The 23,730-nt window shown below is 37.5% G+C and overlaps 1 protein-coding gene across 2 annotated transcripts; it reads left to right on the forward strand.

Annotated features, from left to right (window-relative positions):
* The first annotated feature begins 1,277 nt into the window (after positions 1-1,277).
* NSRP1 (nuclear speckle splicing regulatory protein 1) lies at positions 1,278-23,730 on the forward strand. Of its 2 annotated transcripts, none has more exons than XM_080679933.1 (7): positions 1,278-1,779; positions 2,504-2,594; positions 15,074-15,130; positions 16,212-16,340; positions 17,222-17,429; positions 18,720-18,828; positions 21,179-23,730. In XM_080679933.1, the coding sequence occupies exons 3-7, from the start codon at positions 15,122-15,124 to the stop codon at positions 22,218-22,220; spliced, it is 1,497 nt and encodes a 498-aa protein (XP_080536059.1). In that variant the 5' UTR covers positions 1,278-1,779; positions 2,504-2,594; positions 15,074-15,121; the 3' UTR covers positions 22,221-23,730. The 2 variants fall into 2 exon arrangements, with proteins under 2 accessions (XP_080536059.1, XP_080536058.1); XM_080679932.1 differs by having other exon boundaries at positions 1,278-1,325.

Consider the following 23,730-nt stretch of genomic DNA (forward strand, 5'->3'; position numbering starts at 1 on the left):
ATCCCCAGTGGGGGGCATGCAGGAGGCAGCCTATCAATGATTCTCTCTCATTACTCATGTTTCTCTCTCTCTCCCCCTCTCCCTTCCTCCCTGAAATAAAAAAAATATATATTTAAAAAATAATCCTTGTGACAGACCAGTTGAAAATTGCTGGACTACATAGATTTATTGATTTACTTACATTTACTTCTAATTCAGAAACCTAGACTTGAATAGTTGGATTTTTATTGACTCTCCATAGCTTACAAGTAACAATGACACTGTATGGTAGAGTCTACTAGACAATCCAAATCAATTGAGCTATCCAGCCAGGGCTATAAAAATTTTTATACTATACATAAAGTGATATATTTTTATTTGAAGACAGACTGTGGTAAGTTAAAGATGTATACTGGCATCTGAACGAATCATTAGTACCATTATTGCCTTTCCTTATTAGTCTTGTTTGAGAGAAGGTCGTTAAGTCAAAGTAATGGCATTGCGGTCCAGTTTTTACTTGAGAATAAACTGATGATAGCAGAGATTCCATTAATATGGAATAAATATGAAGATCTTACAGAGGGAAAGAAGGGGTTATTTTTTAATGGTACAGGGGTCAATGCAAGAGGACATAATAATCCTAAATGTTTCAACATACTTAAAAACTTATTTAAAAAAATAGACATATCTAGATGCGGACTTAAACATCCTTCTGTAGAAATTGAAAGATTTCTTCGGCGCAATAAGACTAGTTTGGAATGGGCCAAGAGTGAGTGGATGCACAGTTAATATGACTAGAATTTTTAAAAAAAGAGTATGGTATATGCTTTTGATTCCTATACCCATTGGTACTACAGTATTATTAAGCAATTTGGGTCTATGAGACACTATGAGAATATAGATTTTCACCTTCTGCCAAATTACCCTGAGCCCGATATACTCATACTGAACTACTCATTTCTGGGCCCCATACCAGAGTTCCTGATACAGTAGCTCTGGGATAGGACCCGTTAATTTGTATTTTTAACAAATTCCCGGATAATGCTAACCGGCTGGTCCCGGGACCACACCTTGGGAACCACTGGCCTAGAATTTCGTCATTCTTTTCTTCCCATTGATTTCGAAGCAGTCGGTCGGTTCCCAAATTAAACCGAAGACCAAAAAACTCGGTTCCAAAACAGCGTTTGACTCGACTTAAAAGCGATTTAGCGGCTAACTAAGCGGATTCCTGGCCGCCCAAAGTCGCGCGAGAGTTTACGTGACTACGTCAGCGTCTGCGTCAGTGTCGCGTCGGCGTCAGCCACGTTCAGCGGAGACCGGAGCAAGATGGCGATTCCGGGCAGGCAGTGAGTGATACGGGAGTTAGGGTTAGGCTGGGGAATGAGAAACCACGGCGACTGTGTCTTTGGCCGAGGAGTAAAAGCGCGCTGGAAGTGAAGGGGCTGTCTCGTCAGGGATAGAGACGGGAAAAGCGAGAAATCCTGAGGAACATATTCCCCTCCCCCCCCTATATTTTCCAGGATGGAAGCCCGAAGTTTGAGGGAGAAACTTGTGAGGAAATAAAGAAAGTTAGGCTGAGGGGCAGAGAGCGAGACTTTTCTATTTTCCAAAAGCTCGGTCTGAGGCCCCTCAGTCTTGCTTCCTACCCCGCGCTTGAGTTTCTCCCGGTTTGGATGCCTTCAGGGGCAATGAGAAGAGACAATCCCTGGCTTCCTTAGAGGGCCTTGTTCTTGCAGCTCAAGTCCTGATTCCCGCCATCCCTTCTGGTTTTAGGAATGTGCTGAGAAACCACAGAAAAGGGTAGGCATATAGGGAATTGGGGTTTGCGGTGCCGTAGGAGACAAATATTGTATGTTCTTACAAGTTTTACGTTTGATGCATAATCCGTGATTTTGATGTGGCTTTTTGTGATTGCTGCATCTTAAAGGCCAAAATGTGAGAAACTAAATGAGTTGGCTCTGATGGGATGGTTCTCTCAGCTGCTCCAGTACAAAGCAAGTGAGCTTAATAAGGTGTAATGGGAATTTATCCTATGACTTCTTGGGTTTTTCAGTTAATGTAATCTTTTAAAAAAGTGTGGGTGATATTATCCAGTCAATAACTTCTTTAAAACTGTGTAACTGCACCGTAGGGGGGCAGGGGGATTTATTTTCTTGGCTCTTGTTAGACTAAAAGATAATTTAGAGCGTTTTTATTTTTAATGAACATGAACTGAGCTTTCCACTAACATGTTCTTTTAAAATCCTTAGTGTCATTTTACCATCAAAATCATTTCTGTACTCTTCAGTTACTTCTCTTCTTGGATTAAAGTGGTATTTGAGTTTGGCTTGTGCCTACAAATAATCACTTAGAGTAATAATTATAAAATCGTAGCACTTTAGAACTTGGAGATGTCTGAAGATCGGAAACTTAAGTGTTCATAGACATTTTTGACTTGGTAGCTTCATCTGGAAGAGGTAGTGAATGTATTATGTTTTAACATTTAAATATAATGGTGTAATTTCTATTTCAAAAAAAAATGCAGGTATGGGCTTATTTTGCCAAAGAAAGCACAGAAGTTGCACCCTGTTTTGCAAAAACCATCAGTGTTTGGGAATGATTCTGATGATGATGAGGTAAGGGAACCTATGTTTTTCTACCAAATTGTTGGAAATATGTATTTTTTTACATTGAAGTGTGAATTTGATGTCTTTGCTTGTCTTAGTTATTTGTCAATACAGTGTATCTGGAGTATATTGTAATTTACAGAATTATCAAAAGGAATAAAGAAAGAAGCTCCACTGATGTTATTCATAAGTGATACATGAATAATCTGATCCCCCCCCCAAAAGCTATGAAAGTCACTTATTTTTAAGCAGTTACACAGTCATTTTAGACAGCTAATACTGATGTAACAAAATTGTTTCTGTAAACCACCCTGAAAATAAACTATTGAGAAGTCACCAATTTCCTAGAAAGTTTTATTAGTAAAGTAGTTTCTTAGGAGACTACGTTTGTGGTTATTCAGTCTCTGCTAAATGTAATTGCTCAGTTACAATTATGGTAGTGTGTAATGTTACCATAGATAGTACTATAATAATCTTCTATATATATATAAAAGGCTAATATGCAAATTGTCCCCTCAAGAATTGGACCGGGAGCTCAATCACTCGCTGTGCTGTGCGCTGACCACCAGGGGGCCGCGCAGAACAAAGGAAGGCCCCAATTGGCCCTGATCGCCGGCCAGGCCTAGGGACCCTACCCATGCACAAATTTTGTGCACCCGACCTCTAGTATATATAATATGAACATTTTATATTTTAGCAGCCAAAGTAGTGTTTTCTTGTGAAATCCACATTTATAGTAGATGCAACCCCAAATGTATGCTTATGTAATACTTAAGTCATTTTCTATATTTCTAAAAGACCTTCGCATCAGCTATACTGGTACTGGCTTTGTTCTGGCAGAAAAATTACTTCTCTTTCAATTTTTACTGATTGTGTAAAAGCATAGGTAGGTAATTTAACATTTGTTTCTTGTTTTGTTCTATTAAGAAAATTTATTCTAGATGGTTCACCTTTTAAAAAGTTGAAATATAATTTACATGTAATAAAATCAGTGGCTTTTAAGTGTATAGGTTGATGGCTTTTGACAAATGTATATACCCCACTGAGGATGTAGAGCATTCTCCTCCCCCCTGAAAGTTCTTTCATGCCCCTTTGCTGTCAGTCTACTTCCCCACATTCTGCCCTGGACAACTATTTCATTGTGATTTTTTATTTTTATTATTTATTTATGTTTGGTTAATGGTCACCTGAGGATATTTTTCCATTGATTTTTAGAGAGTGTGGAAGTGGGAGGGAGAGGGGGGAGAGAGAGAGAGAGAGAGAGAAACATCAATGTGAGAGAGACACATCAACTGGTTGCCTCCCGGCCTGCCAGGGATCAAGCCTACCATCAAAGTACATGCCCTTGATCTGAATGGAACCTGAGACCCTTCGGTCCTTGGGCCAACACTTATATCCACTGAGCCAAACCAGCAAGAGCTGCTGTTTTTAATTTTTGTTAGTGACTTTTTGTAATCTTAGTTTGTATTTATTGTTGGTTAGATTAGTGGTCAGTTAATAATTTGACAGAAATTTCCCTAAATATTTGCAACTAATAAGTCTCCAGTCTGCCAAGGGCTCTGCTCATGTTAGGACATGCCTTCAGCATACAGCCAGGTATTTTATAACTTTGCCTTAGCCTTCTTGCTTGTGCAGTCTCAAGTTCAAAGGGGAGTTTAGGACCATCTCAGGTCTTTCCTGATCGTGCATAAAGGTCTTTCTTTGTATGTCTCTTGCATTCATGAGCCCCAGAGCTTTCAAAGCCCTCGGTTTCCTTAAACCAGTGGTTGCCAACCTTGCGGACCTTGCAGACCACTAGTTGGCAACCACTGCATAGAGGCTTATTCTTCAGCTTTACTTTTAAAGCTTTTTGGCTAGCCTGTTTTTTGCCTCAGCTGTTATAACTGGTATCTGCTGCCTCAGGCAGCCCTGATGTTCAACAATTGTCTTTGATTGTTTTTGACAGACACCCCCCAGGGAAAAGACTGTTTTACTTGGCAGCTCTGCCAAATAAACACAGCCTTGTGAGTGGTGTCTTCCAGGGAACCACCATGGAAGTCCAATAATAATGCTCCAGAATAGCTGTTTTGAAGGAACTCTTAACCCTCTCCAGTGGCTGCCAGACTGCTGGTTTCTACCATGTTTGTGGGCTGTTGTTTTTAGGTACCATGACTCTCAGGAGGGGATGATGGAAATAAGGCAAGTTAAAACCACAAAATTCTTACTGAATCGTTATTAATTCTTAATAAGAAAACAATAGGGATTTTTATTGGAATTGGAATTTATAATTAGGAGAGAATTTATATTTCGGTCTTCTCATTTATATAGGTTCATATTTATTTGTTCAGGTGTTTTATATATCCTTTAATACAGTTTAGAATCCTATATAATAAAAGGCTAATATGCACATTATCCCTTTGACCAGAGTTCAACAGGAGTTCAACTAGGGGGTGGGGCTGGCCGGCCAACCGCCCACAGCCCCTCCCCCGGGTTGGCCCAGCCCAATAGGCCCCAATTGGGGTGGGCCAGCCGGACCCCACTTGTGCACAGATTCGTGCAACGGGCCTCTAGTTTCTCCCATAAAATTCACATACATCTTTTGTTACATTTATTTCTAGGTACCTTATAGCCCTTGTTGCTGGTATATGAGGGAATTTTTTTCCAATTATTACTAGTATGAATGCTTCTGATTTTTGTTGTTAATTTAATTTTAATACTTACATAGTTCTAATAGTTTGCCTGATAATTCTTTTGGATTTCCTTTGTAGACAATCATATTGTCTGCAAATAAGAATAATTTTGTTTCTTTTTGGTTATTTTACCTAGTTTCTTTATCTTTGCATTACTATGTGTCTTATTGCATTGCTTAGAAACTATAATAATAAAAGCACAATATGCTAATTAGACCGGACAGCCAAACAACCTTTTGGACGTCTTTCTGGACGAAGCCACTGCGGCGGGGGCTGAGGCAGAGGTGGTTAGGGGCGGTGAGGCAGGCAGGCGAGCAGTTAGGGGCAATCAGGCAGGCAAGCAGAAGCAGTTAGGGGTGATCAGGCAGGCAAGCGAGCGGTAAGGGGTGATCAGGCAGGCAGGTGAGGGGTTAGGGGCGATCAGGCAGGCAGGCGAGTGGTTAGGAGCTAGTGGTCCCAGATTCCTGTGGGGTTGGGCCTAAGCTGGCAATTGGACATCCCCCGAGAGGTTCCAGATTGTGAGAGGGTGCAGGATGGGCTGAGGGACCCCCCTCCACCCCCCCATAAATTTTGTGTACCAGGCCTCTAGTGATATAAATAGAAGCAATGGTCGAAACAATGTTGTTACATTCCTAACTTTAATGGGAGTTGCTTATATAAAGTTTCACTATTAATTGCAATGTTTGCTGTAAGGTTTTACTACTATTTCTAGCTTACTAAGAACTTTTTAAAAAATATATATTTTATTGATTTTTTACAGAGAGGAAGGGAGAGGGATAGAGAGTCAGAAACATCGATGAGAGAGAAACATCGATCAGCTGCCTCCTGCACACTCCCCACTGGTGATGTGCCCGCAACCAAGGCACATGCCCTTGACCGGAATTGAACCTGGGACCTTTCAGTCTGCAGGCCGATGCTCTATCCACTGAGCCAAACCGGTTAGGGCAGTAAGAACATTTTTATCATAAAATTTTTAATATCTGTTCCTGTTAATTTTTTGAAGTTAAACCATCCTTGCATTTCTGTAATATTTGTTTATTATTATTATTTAAAAAGCACTCTACTAGTTCTTTTACCAGTGCTTTCCATTTTTGAGATCTTTGGCTTAATTTCATTGTTGAACAGTTTTTTTAACATGTGCTTATGGGAGCATTATTTCTTAAGTTCTTGATTTTTAAGGAATTATTTCCTGTTGCTTTTTTTTTTTTTTTAATATACTTTATTGATATTTTACAGAGAGGAAGGGAGAGGGATAGAGAGCTAGAAACATCGATGAGAGAGAAACATCGATCAGCTGCCTCCTGCACACCTCCCACTGGGGATGTGCCCGCAACCAAGGTACATGCCCTTGACCGGAATCGAACCCAGGACCCTTCAGTCCGCAGGCCGACGCTCTATCCACTGAGCCAAACCGGTTTCGGCCTGTTGCTTTTTTTTTTTTTTTAAGTGTTTTTATTGATATTTTAGAGAGAGAAAGGGAGAGGGAGAGAGAGAGAAACATCCATTGGCTACCTCCTGCATGCTCCTCATTGGAGACGGAGCCCACATCTGGGGCATGTGCCCCAACTGGGAATCGAACCAGTGACCTCTTGTTACACGGGATGATGCTCAATCCCCTGAGCTGTACTGCCAGGCTACCTGTTCCTTTTATTACCTAAATATCTACTTGCATGAATGTAGTATTTCTGGGATAACAATTTATTTTAAGATCTTGTAGACATTAGTCATTTTTCCTGGCACTGGATATTCTTCTGAGGAAGTACAGTATTATAGTTTTTTTTTTTTAAATCCCACTTCTAGATGATTTTTTTAAATTGGCTTGGACAACTGATATTTTCTTTATATCCTTTAAGTTTATCTTTATGTCCTTTAAGTTACATCAGTCACTGCCTTTAAGTTATATATGTTATTGCTTTTAATCTAAATTTTTAACTTTTCCTTCATTTCATACAAATTTATCATTGAATCAGAATTCTTTTTCTGACCCATTTGCTGGGCTATCATTTTGGAGGAGTATCTTTGTCTTCATGTCTTGCATTTATTCATTAGTTCATTCAACAAGTATTGATTCCCTGCTCTGTGCCAGTTGAACAAAAACAAAGTGACTGCCCTTGTGGAACTTACATGCTAGTGGGAGGAAGAGAGGTGATACCTAGTTAGCCTAACAGATAAGTAAATTAAATGTTAATTTAGAAAATGACAAGGACCAAGAACAAGTAGACCTGAATAGGTAGGATGATACAGTTAAACAGATATTTGGGGAAATTACTCAATATTTGTCACTTGCTTGGCATTAACCATGATTATGTTAAACCTTTATCAGTAGTTCAATTAAGTCTTTTTCTGTTGCTCACTGTCTCCAGTTTATTTATTAGCTGTAAAGATGTTTTAGTCATCATCATTTTCTTAGGAAAAAGCTCTGCAGTCTCCCTTTCTGTCTCTTTTATTATCCTATTATCTGATCATTAACTTATCTAATTCTTGGTCTTATTTTAAAAGAGTTTGATAGGGAAGATAGGGAAAGAGATGGAGATGATAGTTTAAGGAATAATGAGAGTTGGTGTAATTTTTTTGTTGTTTTCTTGGAATAGAGGCAATTTGTGCATGTTGAAGCTAAAAGGGAAGATGGTAAAAGAAAAGGAGATTTTACAGCAAATAAAACTAAGGTAATAGGAAATTACAGATATTGGTCTATATCACACACAGAGTACTTAATAGAGCTAAATTTTTGAACCCAGAAGATACACCTGATTTCAGAGTCCATGCTTTTAAACATTATAATATAATAGAGGCCCGGTGCATGAAATTTGTGCACGGGGGTGGGGGGCTCCCCTCGGCCCAGCCTGTGCCCTCTCGCAGTCTGGGACCCCTCAGGGGATAGCCGGCAGTTGGATATCCCTCTCACAGTCCAGGATCCCTCGCTCCTTACCGCCCACCTGCTCATTGCTCCTTACCACTCGGCTCGCTGCTCCTTAGCGCTGCCGCGGAGGTGGGAGAGACTGCCACTGCTGCACTCGCCAGCCATGAGCCCGGCTTCCTGTGGGAGTGCACTGACCACCAGGGGGCAGTTCCTGTGTTGAGCGTCTGCCCCTTGGTGGTCAGTGTGCATCATAGCAACCAGTTCCGCTGTTGGGTCGATTTGCATATTAGGGTTTTATTACATAGGATTCCCTTTCAGAGGCAGTTTGTTTGTAATGGAATTTTAATAGCAAAGGGGTTAGTTGGGGGATTAGCAAAGATCAGACAAACTTCAAAGAGAGATGGTTTTTATCATGTGAAATTACACAACTCTGTCATCTGGTGTCTTAAGAATATTTTGAGACTAGAGGCCCAATGCATAAAATTCGTGCAAGGGGCTCAGCCCCTCCTGTCGCTGCAGTTGCCTCTGCCTTGTCCCCTGCCACCGTTGCTTCATCTGGAAGGTCATCCGGTCTAATTAGCATATTATGCTTTTATTATTATAGGTGGGACTATTAATTTTCGGCAAAGTGGATATTTTGTTCAAAAAAAATTATTTTTTTAACAATCTCATTCTAAGAATTTTCAGTAGGGGTGTTACTACTTCCAGAGAGCCATTAAGAAATTTGTGGAGTGGCTTTTGGTTTTATAATTATTGAGAGTGAGTATTATTGACACCAATTTTGGATGTGGGCCAGTGATGGTAGGTAGATACTCTCCATCTTATGATCCCCACCTATATAGGTAAAATCCCTCTGAATATGTATACAGATGAAAAGCTGTTTATAGTTTTATGAGCCTAGGACCTAAGTTCTTTTTACACAGAAACTCAATGTTTTGCACATTTTATTTTTACTAAAGTACTTTTAATAAAATTATTTAAATTACCTTTAAAAATACTGTTTTGCATGGCAAAACGCAGGCTAAATTTTCTCCTAATTTGACTCTCTTGTAGATTGAGGGAAGATTATATCTTACATTGTTTAGAACTTTACCAAGAGTTTATTTACCATTTAAGAAAACTGGGTCGCCGAAACCGGTTTGGCTCAGTGGATAGAGCGTCGGCCTGCGGACTGAGGGGTCCCGGGTTCGATTCCGGTCAAGGGCATGTACCTTGGTTGCGGGCACATCCCCAGTGGGGGGTGTGCAGGAGGCAGCTGATCGATGTTTCTCTCTCATCGATGTTTCTGACTCTCTGTCCCTCTCCCTTCCTCTCTGTAAAAAAATCAATAAAATATATTTAAAAAAAAAAAAGAAAACTGGGTCACTGTTACCCACAGTGTCATTTGTGGTGTTTGAGTCACCAGTTCTGCAGTCAGCATATGTATCTTTAGCATTAATGGTGGTTACAGTGCTTCTACACGGTAGGAGAATCTGAGAATTTACTGTTTTCTAACATGGTTGAGCATTTACATGTTGAAATACAGAGTATATTATTCTAATATAAATTACTTTACTTTTATATCTTCACCTGTATGTATGTGTGTATCCAAAATGGATTGGAAGGAAGAAATATATAATTTTAAAATTTTTTGTGTATGCATTTCATTTCAGTATAGATAAGGGATATTAACAAATACTTTCTGTAAAAGAGGGGTATTGAGTATGATAGAGAACTATCATTCTGTGCCTTCCCCTGATATAATGGCTCACTTATTATGTATTACATTTCCATGCATATGTGGGTCTGTGTCTCTGGAATTTGTATTCTGTTCCATTGATTTCTGTCTCTAATCCTGTATTTACATTTCCAACTAAGAGCAGAAATGAAATCTGCTATGTATCTTTTCTCAGGAAGGCAGTATATAAAGATCCACTTTCATTGCTGCAAATACCAATTAATCTATCTTCTCTGTCTTCTGCTCTTTGTATCACTTAGTACATGTAGTGCTCTGGGAACCTTTCCCACCTTTTTATAACATTCATCCTCTATGAGCATTTTAGTTTCTTGCCTTTTATTTCCCTCAAGTTCCAGTCCATTGAAAATAGCCCTTATTTTCTAGCATGATTATGGATTTATTTTTTTGTCATTTTGAGGGTTTGGAGGATGATGAGACTTCAGCATATCAATTTGGCAGCTTAAGCCAGAAGCTTTGCATTGCTTTCCTACCTTTAAGAACTTTAGTGAATTGTTTAACATCTCAGTTTCAGTTCTGTATCTTAAAAAGTGTTTTATAATATCTAATAAAAGTTTATTTTAAGGATTAGAGATAGTATACCCTACAGCACATAGGACAGAGTAGAAGTGTAACAAATGGTAGCTATGTTGCTACAATAAAAGTATCCTCTCTGTATGCAATAACTGTCATCGTTAATCATTAGTCATCTGAAAGTTTCTTGTGCTATCTCCATCCCACTTTGTGTTTGACACTCATAATTGGTAGCCTGGCTTTTTTGTGATTTTTTAAAATAGAATCTTAATCTCCATTTTGTGTTGTGGCCATTATATTAGGAAAATTCCATGAAGAATTGCCACTTACTGTGTTGGGAAGGAATGTGAGTGGAGCAGGTTTGGGTTGAGAAATGGACTAAGAGAATGAGATTGCAACAAAGCACAAATATTGAAAGAAATGATCAGCTTTTTTTTTTTTTTACCACATACTTTACATTAGAAGTGCCTGTTTTAGCCCTCGCATTAGAAACAATTCTATAAATAAACTTCATTTTCTTTTTTTAAAAATTCCATAAAGAGGGCAGTAATGATCATAATTATATATATATATATATATATATATATATATATATATATACACACATATACACATATATACATACACATTTTATTGATTTTAGAAAAAGGAAGGGAGAGAGAGAAACATCGATCAGTTGCCTCTGGCATGCCCCAATGGGGGATTGAACCCGCAACCCAAGTATGTACCCTGACTGGGAATCAAACTTGCCACCATTTGATGTACGAGAGGATGCTCCAACCACTGAGACACACTGGCCAGGGTGACCATAATTATATTTTTGGAATACTTTTTATTTGATTTGTATACAATCTCAATGCACCCAGTTGTTCATTATTTTTAACTGACTATTACTGATTAGAAGATAGTAAAAGCTTTACCTTAAAATTTGCTGTTTAAAAAATTATCTTTTGCCCAGCCAGCATGGTTCAGTGGTTGGGCATCAACCTATGAACCTGGAGGTCGCAGTTTGGTTCCCAGTCAAGGCACATGCCTGGGTTGTGGGTTCAGTCCCCGGTGGGGGTCATGCAGGAGGCAGCCAATCAGTGATTCTCTCATCATTGATGTTTCTATCTCTCCCTCTCCCTCTCTGAATCAATAAAAATACATTTTTTTAAAAATTAGCTTTCTATTTTTCCAAAACAATATCCATCTTCCTCATATATTGACAGGCTTTGATATTGCCTAATTTAACTTTACCATAAAAAATCATTTTTAAAAAGTTCTTTCTTTATTTTCATGTTTTAGTGTGTTTAGTCAGACAAAAAGCAATAATCCTCCATCTCATTCTTGGATTTATAAAATAGATCAGATCACTCTCTGAAACAAAATTACTTTATTAGTTTAGTAATAATTTGAGTTTACTTTAAAGATAAGAAGCAGCATTTGGGAGGAGATTCATTTCCTGCCTTTGGGCTTTATCTGCAAGAACTACATCTTCAATGTCAAGAGATTGTATATTTATAACTGAACTCTAATAAAGTCTGTCCTGGGGACTCTGCACACCTGACTTGGTCATTGTGATTATATATTAGGTGCCAAACTGTTGCTTGTCTTTCGAGAAAATACCAAGTGTATTTCATTAAAATTTGACCTCTGTGGGGAGGATTACAAGACCTTTGACTGTTGATTATAAGTGCACTAGTTATTACCAACATGGTTAATGATGTTTTTTGGAAATAAAGTTTTGGTTTCTAAGTGAAATTAAGTGTATTGTAAGAGATGTCATTGATTATAGTAAATATGTTTTCACTAAATCTTATAAAATGGTTTTCTACTATTTTTGACTGATGCAATATAGGAAGGATATTGAAAACCATGTTCAGAGTTTTTTCCCTTTACTCCGTATCTTACACTATATGTGACTGTTAAAGAATTGTTTTCTTTATGAGCAATCCAAAATTAATCTCCTTTTTATACTCCTTTTATGCTTCCACTTTTTGCTTTGCTTTTTTCATCAGAGAAAACTGTCACACAAAACATCAGTGTCTTTAATTTCACCCTTGTTTTGTGTGTGTGTGTGTGTGTGTACTTTTTTTTTAATTGATCTCCAATGAAGGGAGAAGTAGAGAGATAGAAACATCAATGATGAGAGAGAATCATCGATCTGCTATCTCCTGCATGCCCCCTACTAAGTATCGAACCTTCAACCCAAGCATGTGCCTTGTGACCTCCTGGTTCATAGGTTGACACTCAACCACTGAGCCACATCGGCTGGGCTTTAGTCATCTTTAATAGTCATTGTCACAGTTCCCTCATTTAGAAAACTGAGAATTAAATGAGCTTCAAAAGGAGATAATCCTCCCTGAATTTTTCAGTTTAGGTTCAGAGTGACCTCTTTATCCACTGATGCAATTGAAACTCCAGAGATATCAGTCTCTGAATAGGATATGTAAAGTTACTCTACCCCTTCATTATGAATTTACCCTATAAGAAATAACATCTGGTTTTTTTCAAAGGTCAGGCTTATCATTCTAAACAGCTATAAAAATGGAAGCATAGCCTCTTGAGATGTCTCAAAGTATACTTTATGATGGAGAGGCCCTTCCCAGTCTGCCTGTTCTACACTATATGAAATTAAAAAGTAATAGCCTTGTGCTTTATTTTTTCAAGTTCAGGTTGAAGCAAACAGTTTTAAAGTGTCAGCAGGTGAACTGTGACAGATTGGAAGAGGAGAGATGGGACAAATAATAAAACAAGTGAAGAAGTAAAAGTCCAGCATTTGGAGATTTATTCTTCTAGTCAGTCCTGAGGATATTACTAACTCAGTCATCAAATACACACACACACACACACACACACACACACACACACACACACTTTGTTTACATGAATTGGAAAGACATAAAAATAAGTTGAGAAGAATTTCATGAAATGTTTATCAGCATATTTAATATTTTAATGTTTGAAATTGATACTCTAGTGAAAAATGTGTTATATCACATAATAAAAATTTTTATTAGTTGAATAATACAGTAATACACAAGTAATTCACTTAGCGTAGCACCTACCTCTGTAAATGTTGGATAGTGTTGTTTTTGTTACCAACCTCTCTTCCTCTTGTTGGAGTCAAATTACTGTCTAAATGTCTTTAGTTCTTTGCTTATACACTTTTTTTAAAATCCAAGGAAGGTAGAGAGAGAAAAACAAACAAACAAACATCGATCAGTTGCCTTCCCTAAATGCCCTGACCAGGAATGGAACCGGCAACCTTTCAGTGCACATGATGACACTCAACCAACTGAGCCATTCGGCCGGCTCCCTATACACTTCTTTTAATAAGTGTTCTATTACTTGTGTGGCCTTTGTGTATTAACTTTATCTCCATGGTTTTAGGGAACTAGAATTATATTTGTTTATTTTGTTCTCTTTGTTGCCATGGAAAACAGGAAGCACCAATTGATACTATCCAGTTGAAAACAGTCCTATAGTCCTAGGGCTAAGGCTTATATTTCTAATTAAAAATAAATTTACTATTATTATTATTTTTTTAAAGATAATTTACACACCACAACATGTTAAAGTGTACATTTTAGTGTTGGTTAGTATGTGTACAAAGCCTTATACTTTTAAGGAAACATTTTTTCTTACGTATGCTAATTACTTTTCTTAGCTCTAAGTCCTTACTTTTATCCATGTGGTTACTATTTTCTATTATATTCCTCTTGCCTTCTCTTAAATTCTTTTTTTTTTTTTTTTAATATATTTTATTGATTTTTTACAGAGAGGAAGGGAGAGGGATAGAGAGCCAGAAACATCGATGAGAGAGACATCGATCAGCTGCCTCCTGCACACCTCCCACTGGGGATGTGCCCGCAACCAAGGTACGTGCCCTTGACCGGAATCGAACCTGGGACCTTTCAGTCCGCAGGCCGACGCTCTATCCACTGAGCCAAACCGGTTTCGGCTTAAATTCTTTTTGATTCAGGTCTAATGTCATCTCTTTAGGGAAGACTTTCTTGATTTCTCATACATTTTGTTTCCCTTTGCTCCCACAGCCCTTTTTTATCCTTTTATTGTATTGCTTATCATGTTTCTATTATAATGACCTCTTTAGTTATTTGTCTTCCCTTTAAGACCATTTATCTCTCAGGACAAAGACTGTTCTTATTTTTGTGATATCTTCAGGAGCTAGAACAATACCAGATATGGTAGGCGTTTCAGTACATGTTTATTGAATGATTATAATCTCAGATAGTTTTGGCTACCCATAAGCCTTAAATATATACTAAAAGCTTGATATACTATATTTAATGGTGAATATTAAAATAATGTGCTTTTAATTGCTGGGGATGATACCATTTTAGTGTTGGAAGGGACCAATCCACCCCTACCTAATATGCACACACACATGCACCCACACACATTCACATGAACACACAAAGCAAATTGAAATCCATAGAAGTTGACTGACTTAGTGGTGAAGTTGATGTTGGGACTAAAAAAATCTGTTACCTCATTTGTCCTGTACTATTCTGTTTTGTACCCTATATAGCCGAATCTGATAAGTTACAATGAAAATTCATTTGTTTCCAGAAGCGTGGGAGAAAGGCCTTGATAATGTCAGTTCATAATATTACCTTTGTATTTTAAAGTTAAGTAAGGAACCAGTTGCCAACCAGAATTTTGGAAAAGAAGTATTAAACAATGACAGCATTTTTCTGTGTTCTAGACCTCCGTGAGTGAAAGCCTTCAGAGGGAAGCTGCTAAAAAGCAAGCAATGAAACAGGTAAGGTCAAAGAGTGACTTCAATGTAATTGGTGAATTATTTCAACTCACATTTTTAAGTATCAGTTTTGGTATCTAGGTGCTGAGACAGAACAGAATAGGTATGTATAAAGAAATAATTTAGCCCTAGTTGGTTTGGCTCAGTGGATAGAGTGTCAGCCTGCGGACTGAGGGGTTCCAGGTTCAATTCCAGTCAAGAACACATGCCCGAGTTGCGGGCTCAATCCCCAGTGGGGGCATGCAGGAGGCAGTCAATCGATGATTCTCTCCCATCATTGATGTTTCTCTCTCCCTCTCCCTTCCTCTCTGAAATGAATTAAAAAATTATTTTAAAAAATTTAACTTGACCCTCATTTTTTCTTTCCCATACTTTTTTATTGATTTCAGAGAGGGAGAGAGAGGGAGATAGAAACATCAGTGATGGGAGAGAATCACCGATTGGCTATTGGCTGCCTCCTACATGCCCCAGACTGGGGATCAAGCCTGCAACCCAGGCATGTGCCCTGACCGGGAATTGAAATGCAACCTCCTGGTTCATAGGTAAACGTTCAACCACAGAGCTACGCCAGCCAGGTTGTTTTTTGAAAATATGTTAGGACTAGAGGCCCAGTGCACAAATTCATGCACAGGTGGTGTCCCTCAGCCTGGCAGGTTGCCCAGGGGAGTGGGGGGACCACAGGGTTGGTTGGCTGTGGGAGCACACTGACCACCAGGGGGCAGCTCTTGCATTGAGCATCTGCCGCCTGGTGGTCAGTGCACATCATAGCCACTGGTTGACCAGTTAGTTGTTCAGTCACTTAGGCTTTTATATATATAGTTGTTTCTTGATTTACATAGATTTCCGGGTTTTAGAAATTTTAAAGGAAAAAAACACAGCTCAGTAAGTATAGAGCCAAGATTCTAATTCAGGCAGCCAGGTTCCAGAATTGATATTCATATATTTTGTCTTAAAATGTGATTGATAGAATTTTTTGATAGATTTCTGGTTTCTTATTCTATCTCAAGAAAATTACTTCCACTTTTTTGTGCTGTTAGCTACCTAGTTCATATTTTTGAAACATGTTTAATTTTTTCTTTTAAAGACCAAACTGGAAATCCAGAAGGCACTTGCAGAAGATTCCACTGTATATGAATATGACAGTATTTATGATGAAATGCAGAAAAAAAAGGAAGAAAATAATCCTAAATTGCTTTTGGGAAAAGACCGAAAGGTTTGTAGCTGAAAATACAAACTTTCTTTGACCTTGACCTGCATTGTATATCTTAATCTTATTTCAGCAGGAAGATGATCTGAGAAAAAGCTTTTAAGCATTTGAAGTGTGAAGTGCCCCTACTTCAGATATTATAGATTTGATTTAGAACCCAGAAGACCTACATTTATTATTTCAACAGGAAAAGTGAAATATCACAATTTTATAAATTTTCATTTTTGCTTTTAAACCTTTGCAAATAATTTTTTGAAATATTTTTCTTAGAAAGTTTTTGTTCTGCCTCTGTTCATGTTTACTTGTATTTTATCATCCTCTCATTTTTCATTGCTTTCTACCTCATAACTGAATCATCTACACGTATCATGATAGATTTTTATTTTGAAAAAAAAAATAAAGGTGGGATTAAAATAAGTTCATATTTTCTTTCATAATCACAGACTGATTTTTAAGGATCTTTGCATCTTACAGTATCTACAAATAAAGTGGTGGTGTAAAATTATGTGAAAGCTACTATTTTAAATAATTGTATTTCAACTAATGTGCAAAGCTAGTAGGAACCTTTCTGGTTCATGTATCTGTTGAAGAAATAAATATTAAAACAATACCAGTAAAAAGGGTGACAGAAACAGTGGTGGGAAAATTACTTATTTTGTTGTAGATTTTTAAAAAAAATGATAAAATAGCACTGTGAATATTTTTTATCTTACATTTATTGAAAAGAATTTTCATTTCAATCTTGTTAATAAATTTATATTGATTTTTGGAATGGTGATAAGCCTGTTTATTTGAACTATTCATTTTTTTTAATGAATTCATGATAAAAAATAGAGTATTGACAATTATTTTTGACTTTTTCCTAAATAATCTTTTTTCCCACCTAGCCCAAATATATTCACAACTTACTAAAAGCAGTTGAGATCAGAAAAAAGGAACAGGAAAAAAGAATGGAAAAGAAAATACAGAGAGAACGAGAAATGGAAAAGGGAGAATTTGATGATAAAGAGGCATTTGTGACATCTGCTTATAAGAAAAAACTGCAAGAGAGAGCTGAAGAGGAGGAAAGAGAAAAGAGGGCCGCTGCCCTCGAAGGTGAAATGGAAGAGGGAGAGGGTGGAAGGAAACAAGCAGCAGAATTGTGCCCTGTGGTTAGCCATTTGTTCTGTCACTGAACTTTTAGATTATAATGTTGTGGTCACAATTTATGTATAGGAATTGAAGGTACAAGTTATGATATTAAGTTGCATTATCATAAAACAGGAGATTTTTACTAAAAATAGTTGCACTCTTAATACCACGACACTTACAGAAGCAGTGTAAACTGAGTTTTAAATCCTAGTTATATTTTCTGGGATGAGCAAATGAGAGTAACATCACCCACAGAGCATCAGCTGGGCATTTAGAAAAAGAATAACATTAATTCAAGAAAAAAAAAACAAAGATGTGCAAAGGCCAAACAAAGTCGTAGTGCTTTACTTCAGTGTTTTCTGCTCATGGTCATTTCTCAAGATTTGAGTGAAACACGTACTTATAAATAGCTTGTTTGGCAAGTGCTCATCAACTTGTAAGTGGAAGAAAAGTAAATCTCTAAGACTTGGTCTGTGCATATACTATATGTTCATCTAGACCAGTGGTCGGCAAACTCATTAGTCAGCAGAGCCAAATATCAACTGTACAACAACTGAAATTTCTTTTGAGAGCCACATTTTTTAAACTTAAACTTTTTCTAACGCCACTTCTTCAAAATAGACTCGCCCAGGCCGTGGTATTTTGTGGAAGAGCCACACTCAAGGGGCCAAAGAGCTGCATGTGGCTCGCGAGCCGCAGTTTGCCGACCACGGATCTAGAGCAACAGTTAGCAAATTTTCTGTAAAGCACCGGACTATGAACATTTTAGGCTTTGTGTACCAACTACTCAATTCTGCCTTTGTAACACAAAAGCAGCCCTAGACAATACATAAAGAAATGAGCAGGGCTACATTTCAGTAAAAATGTATTCACAAAGATAGGCAGCTTTGGCCTATAGGCTATAGTTTCCCAACTTTTTATTTTAAATATATTTTTATTGGTTTCAGAGAGGAAGGGAGAGGGAAAGAGAAACATCAATGATGAAAGAGAATCATTGATCAGCTACGTCCTGCACACCCCTTCCTGGAGATCAGTCCTGAAACCTGGGCATGTGCCCTGACCAGGAATTGAACCATGACCCCCTGATTATAGGTTGATGCTCAACCATGGACCCACACTGGCTGAGCTAATTTCCCAACTCTTGATCTAGAGAATAGTTTACACATAGTGTATGTTATGTACTGTATGTCTATAAAACTGAGTTGCATTTTTGCCTTGTTGCCTATATTCTCACTTTTGCTTTCTCTCTCTTAGCACGTTTGGATGTAACCAAGCAGAAAGATCTCAGTGGATTTTATAGGCATCTATTAAATCAAGCAGTTGGTGAAGAAGAAGTCCCTACATGCAGCTTTCGTGAAGCTAGGTGAGACATGGCATACAGAATATTTAAAAGAAAGATACTGCCCTGGCCGGTTTGGCTCAGTGGATAGAGCGTTGGCCTGCGGACTGAAAGGTCCCAGGTTCGATTCTGGTCAAGGGCATGTACCTTGGTTGCGGGCACATCCCCAGTGGGGGGGGGTGTGCAGGAAGCAGCTGATCGGTTACTCTCTCATCGATGTTTCTAACTCTCTATACCTCTCCCTTCCTCTCTGTAAAAAATCAATAAAATATATTTTAAAAAAAAAAGAAAGAAAGATACTGTTCATGATCTATGGTTGTGGATCATTTTAACCCTCTGAAAGATAAGAATTGCATATTGTTTTGTTCTTTTTTTTTAAATATATTTTTATTGATTCAGAGAGAGGGAGAGAGAGAGAAACATCAGGATGAGAGAGAATCATTGATCGGCTGCCTCCTGTACACCCCTTACTGGGCATCAAGTCTAAAGCCCGGGCATGTGCCCCAACCAGGAATCGAACCATAGACTCCTGCTTCCTAGGTCGATGTTCAACCACTGAACCATACTGGCTGGGCTGCATATTGTTTTGTCAGCCAAACCTGACCTAATTAAATGAATGGCTAGGATTTTACAGTTTCTTAATTTAAAACCTGTAGATATTTGGTTAAACATTGTCTTGATTCTGCAATAATTCTACTTACATGTTTAGGTAGTATATAAAAAGAAATGTGGTTTACTTTTATAAATAGGACCTAGCCTCCATAAAGTGTAAAATTCACATTTTAATGGCTAGAAATACACTATCCAATAAGTAGCCACTAGTCATGTGTGGTTGTTTAATATTACATTTAAAACTTTGGCCACAACAGCCACATTCAAGTACTCAGTTGCCACATTTGACTAGTGGCTGCCATATTAGTACAGATATGGACATTACCATTTATGTAGACATTTCTATTAGTACTGCTCTAGAAAATAAGAGAGCATTTTTTTGCATGAAATTATAAAGTACTAGAGGCCCGGTGCATGAAATCGTGCACGGGTGGGGTCCCTAGGCCTGGCTGGTGATCGGGGCCTTTCTTCCCCTGGCTGCCGGCTGGGGCCTTCCTTCGTTTCGCGCCACCCCCAGCGGTCAGCACACATCATAACAAGCGGTCGAACTCCTGGTCAGTCGAACTCCCGAGGAGACAATTTGCATATTAGCCTTTTATTATATAGGATTAAATAGGAATGCTAAAATGTTCATGCCATAAGTATATAGCTGAAGGTAAAAGGGAGAATTAGTCCTAAACTTATATTTGAATAAACTTTTTGGGAACAGAAACAGATAAGTGGATCTGAGTCTTATGTTGCTGGGGAAAGGAGAGATGCAGGAGAATGGAATTAAGGATTAAGAGAGGGAATTAGGTTTATACTTACCACCCCCCAACTGCTAGGTTTTGATTTAAAAATTGATGAGACTTATGAGTCTAAGAAGGTATATTTGAAGATTGAGATTTAGTGTTCCTATTATTAGACTTCCATCTGAAATAGTTTTGAGGCCAGCCATGAAACTCCATAATATCACTTAATAGTTACACTTTTCAGAGTCTAATAGAATTCCTAATTATTGGTGAATACTTTAACCAAGACAGTTGTACTAGCAACTCCTAGAGAACTACAGTTGTTGCTCTGTTAGTATGATTAGTAAGTGATAATAAATGTGTAACATAAATAAATTAACCATGCTTATCAACTGGGAAAATTTAGGTGATATAAACAATTTTAGTGTTGCTGTTTGTAATGGTTGGATGGATTCACATATTTCCATTTTGTTGTGATAGGTGCCAAGGAGTATTTCAAGTTGCTGGTGCCTTTTTAATCAAAAGAGGGATTATTTAGTGATATTTTGAATTAGATTTTGCCACCATTTTCCTGTGAAAAAATTTATCTTAATCTGCTTCCAGGGCTCTTCTTAATTTTTATAGAAATAAAAATAAAAATCCAACAAAGAGCCACAACTTAAACTTCATATTATAAAAATACTAAGACCCAGAATATATCTTTCTTTTCCCAATTATTCTTTGTCTATGCTTAGCATAAATGAAGACCTTGTACAGATCCCTGCCTAAAGGCTCTAGTGGTCCAATACAAAAGGGCTTATTTCTTTTTCACTTCTACCTATATTGAAAATATTCTAAATGGTTAAGAAATGCTAATTTGCAGGTGTTTACAAGGTAAATAGACATCAGCACCTTTTTACATTTGGATAATCAATATGCATATATAATTATAGTTTTATTGATTTAAATATTGAGAAAAATTATATGAACACTTCATTTGCTTTCACGTAATTGATAACGTGGCATTTAGTATTATATTATTTTTTTTATAGGTCTGGGATAAAGGAAGAGAAACCAAGGGGTTATTCTGATGAAGTAACTTCAGAGAACAGAATACCACCTGAGAAATGCATTCTCCAAACTATTGTGAAAGTAGAGGAAAACCCAGATGCAGACAGTGACTTTGATGCTAACAACAGCGAAGATGATGAACTGGAAGAAAATAATAATAAAGTGAACTGCAGAAGGGAAAAGAGCATAGAGACCTCTAAGAATGACTCCAGGCATCACAGGAATCAAACCCACTCACGGTCACCTAGTGAAGAAAGAGAACATGGTACCAAAAGCCACACAAAAAGTTCCAAGTCAAGAGGACATGAGAAACAGGAAGATCAGCACCAAGAGAGACAATTCAGGAACCAGGAGAACTATTATACTAACCGTGACTACCAAAAAGAGAAGAAAGATTCCCATAGGCATAGAGATTCCCACTGGAAGAGGCATGAACAAGAAGATAAACTGAGGGGAAGAGACCAAAGAGAAAGAAATGACAGAGAATGGAAAAGGGAGAAAGACAGACAGAAATATCCCACAAGAGAACAAGAAAGAGATAGACAACGAAATGATCATGACCGACACAGTGAGAAAGGAGTAGAAAAGGAAGAGAAAAGCAAAGAAAAGGAAGAACATACAAAAGCAAGGAAAGAAAAATATGAAAACAGAGATAGAGAAAAACGAGAAATGAGTGTTCAAGCTTCAGAAAGAAAGCGAGACAGAAAGGAAAACAGCCCGAATTCTAGGGCAAAGGATAGGTTTCTTGACCAGGAGAGATCCAATAAAATGAGAAACGTAGAAAAGGATAAAGAAAGTAACCCAGAGAAACTCTCTAGTTCTGAAACATCACTGGGAGCAAAACACAGAACCACAGAGGAATGCCAAGAGATGGGCAAAGAACAAGAGAGACCACACGAGACTGGGAACAAGTTTGCAAAACGGAACAATGAAGAAACTGTAATGTCAGCTAGAGACAGGTACTTGGCCAGGCATATGGCACGGGTTAATGCAAAGACATATGTTGAGAAAGAAGATGATTGACTTTGTGGAACATGCTGTGTGAACACATGAAAGAGTGTTAATGGTAAAATATATTTTCAAAATTCATTATTTGTTTAGGGTTAAGTCAAAAGTCAGTCTTTTTATCTTAAATGCTTGACTGAATCAATATATAATATTTACATGTCAATACCACATTCTTGGTTGTATTCAAGCAGCCTAAAGAGTGTGCTAAGTCCCGTCCTGGTAGATACTTTATGAGAAAATTGGCTCCACTATAACCATTAAAAGATAATTTAAACAACTCTCCTAATGTTGGTTTTGTTTCAGGAGCTGTTTATTTTATCAATACTGTGTTTCCTATAAAATTAAGTGGATTTGAACATAGAGAATATTGTTATACTTTATGTTTTGAAATTTGTATTAAAGTATAAAATATGGACAGGTATATATCTTGTTAACTCAAGCATATTTGGCTTAAATGAAAATAAAAAGGTGATATGTTTGTACTTTTAATTCATGCTCTAATTTTAAAAGAAATCTCATTTGTACACAGTTGCTCCCCCCCATTGTTAAAAATTACTTTCATTGAATACTGTGACCTCACAAGTTAGTAAATTGGTTGTGTATATAAATCAGTTTTAGCTAAGTGTGATAAGATGGAGACATTTAGTCCAAATGATATTAGCTAAAGATCCGTTGGTCTATTTATGAATGTGTTGTTTTATATGCTCTAAAGTATATAATACAGCTTCCATTTATGTATCAAAATAAAACTGAAACCTCTATGCTATCTTTGAAATTTACCATTTAAAATTAAAATATAAATAATTTATTCATGGGAAAAGGATGAATGGTATGGAGAAAATAGTTTCCTAACAATTCTTCCCATTAACAAAGTGCTATTTGCCCTGGCTGGGTGGCTCTGTTGGTTGGAACATCCTCCCATACACCAAAAGGTTGTGGGTTCAATTCCCAGTCAGGGGACTAAGGGAGGCAACTGATCAATGTTTCCCACAGAGATGTTTTTCTCTCTCCCTCTCTCCTTCCCTTCCTCTGCCTTCACTCTAAAAATCAATGTAAAAATATCCTTGGGTGAGGATTAACTCGGCATGCACAGAGGATTGTAGTGTAATATAACTATTAAAAAGTTTGGGTGAGATCATTAAAGACCATGAGTAATAGGCTAAAAATCTTCAACTTTGAAAGAGAATTCGGTTCCTTTGTTAGGGTTGTTAAAACTAGAGCCATATGTTAGAAAGATTAATTTAACCGTAGTATACAAGATAAGTCTAGGAGGGAGACTGTAGTCTGAGTGATCTGGTAAGAAGCTGTCGATTTCTCTTTCACAGTAAGTAGTTCCAGGATTCACAAAGTAGCTGGCAAAAGCTATATTAGAGTTGACCCTTGGACAACACAGGTTTGAATTGTGTGAGTCTGATTATATACAGATTTTTTTTTTTCAATAAATGCTGTAAATGTATTTTCTCCTCTATGATTTTCTTTCCCTAGCTTTATTGTAAGAATCCTATCAAATAAAGAGGGAATATGC

Source organism: Plecotus auritus (genome assembly GCF_963455305.1).
Source record: "Plecotus auritus genome assembly, chromosome: 7".
NCBI lineage: Eukaryota > Metazoa > Chordata > Mammalia > Chiroptera > Vespertilionidae > Plecotus > Plecotus auritus.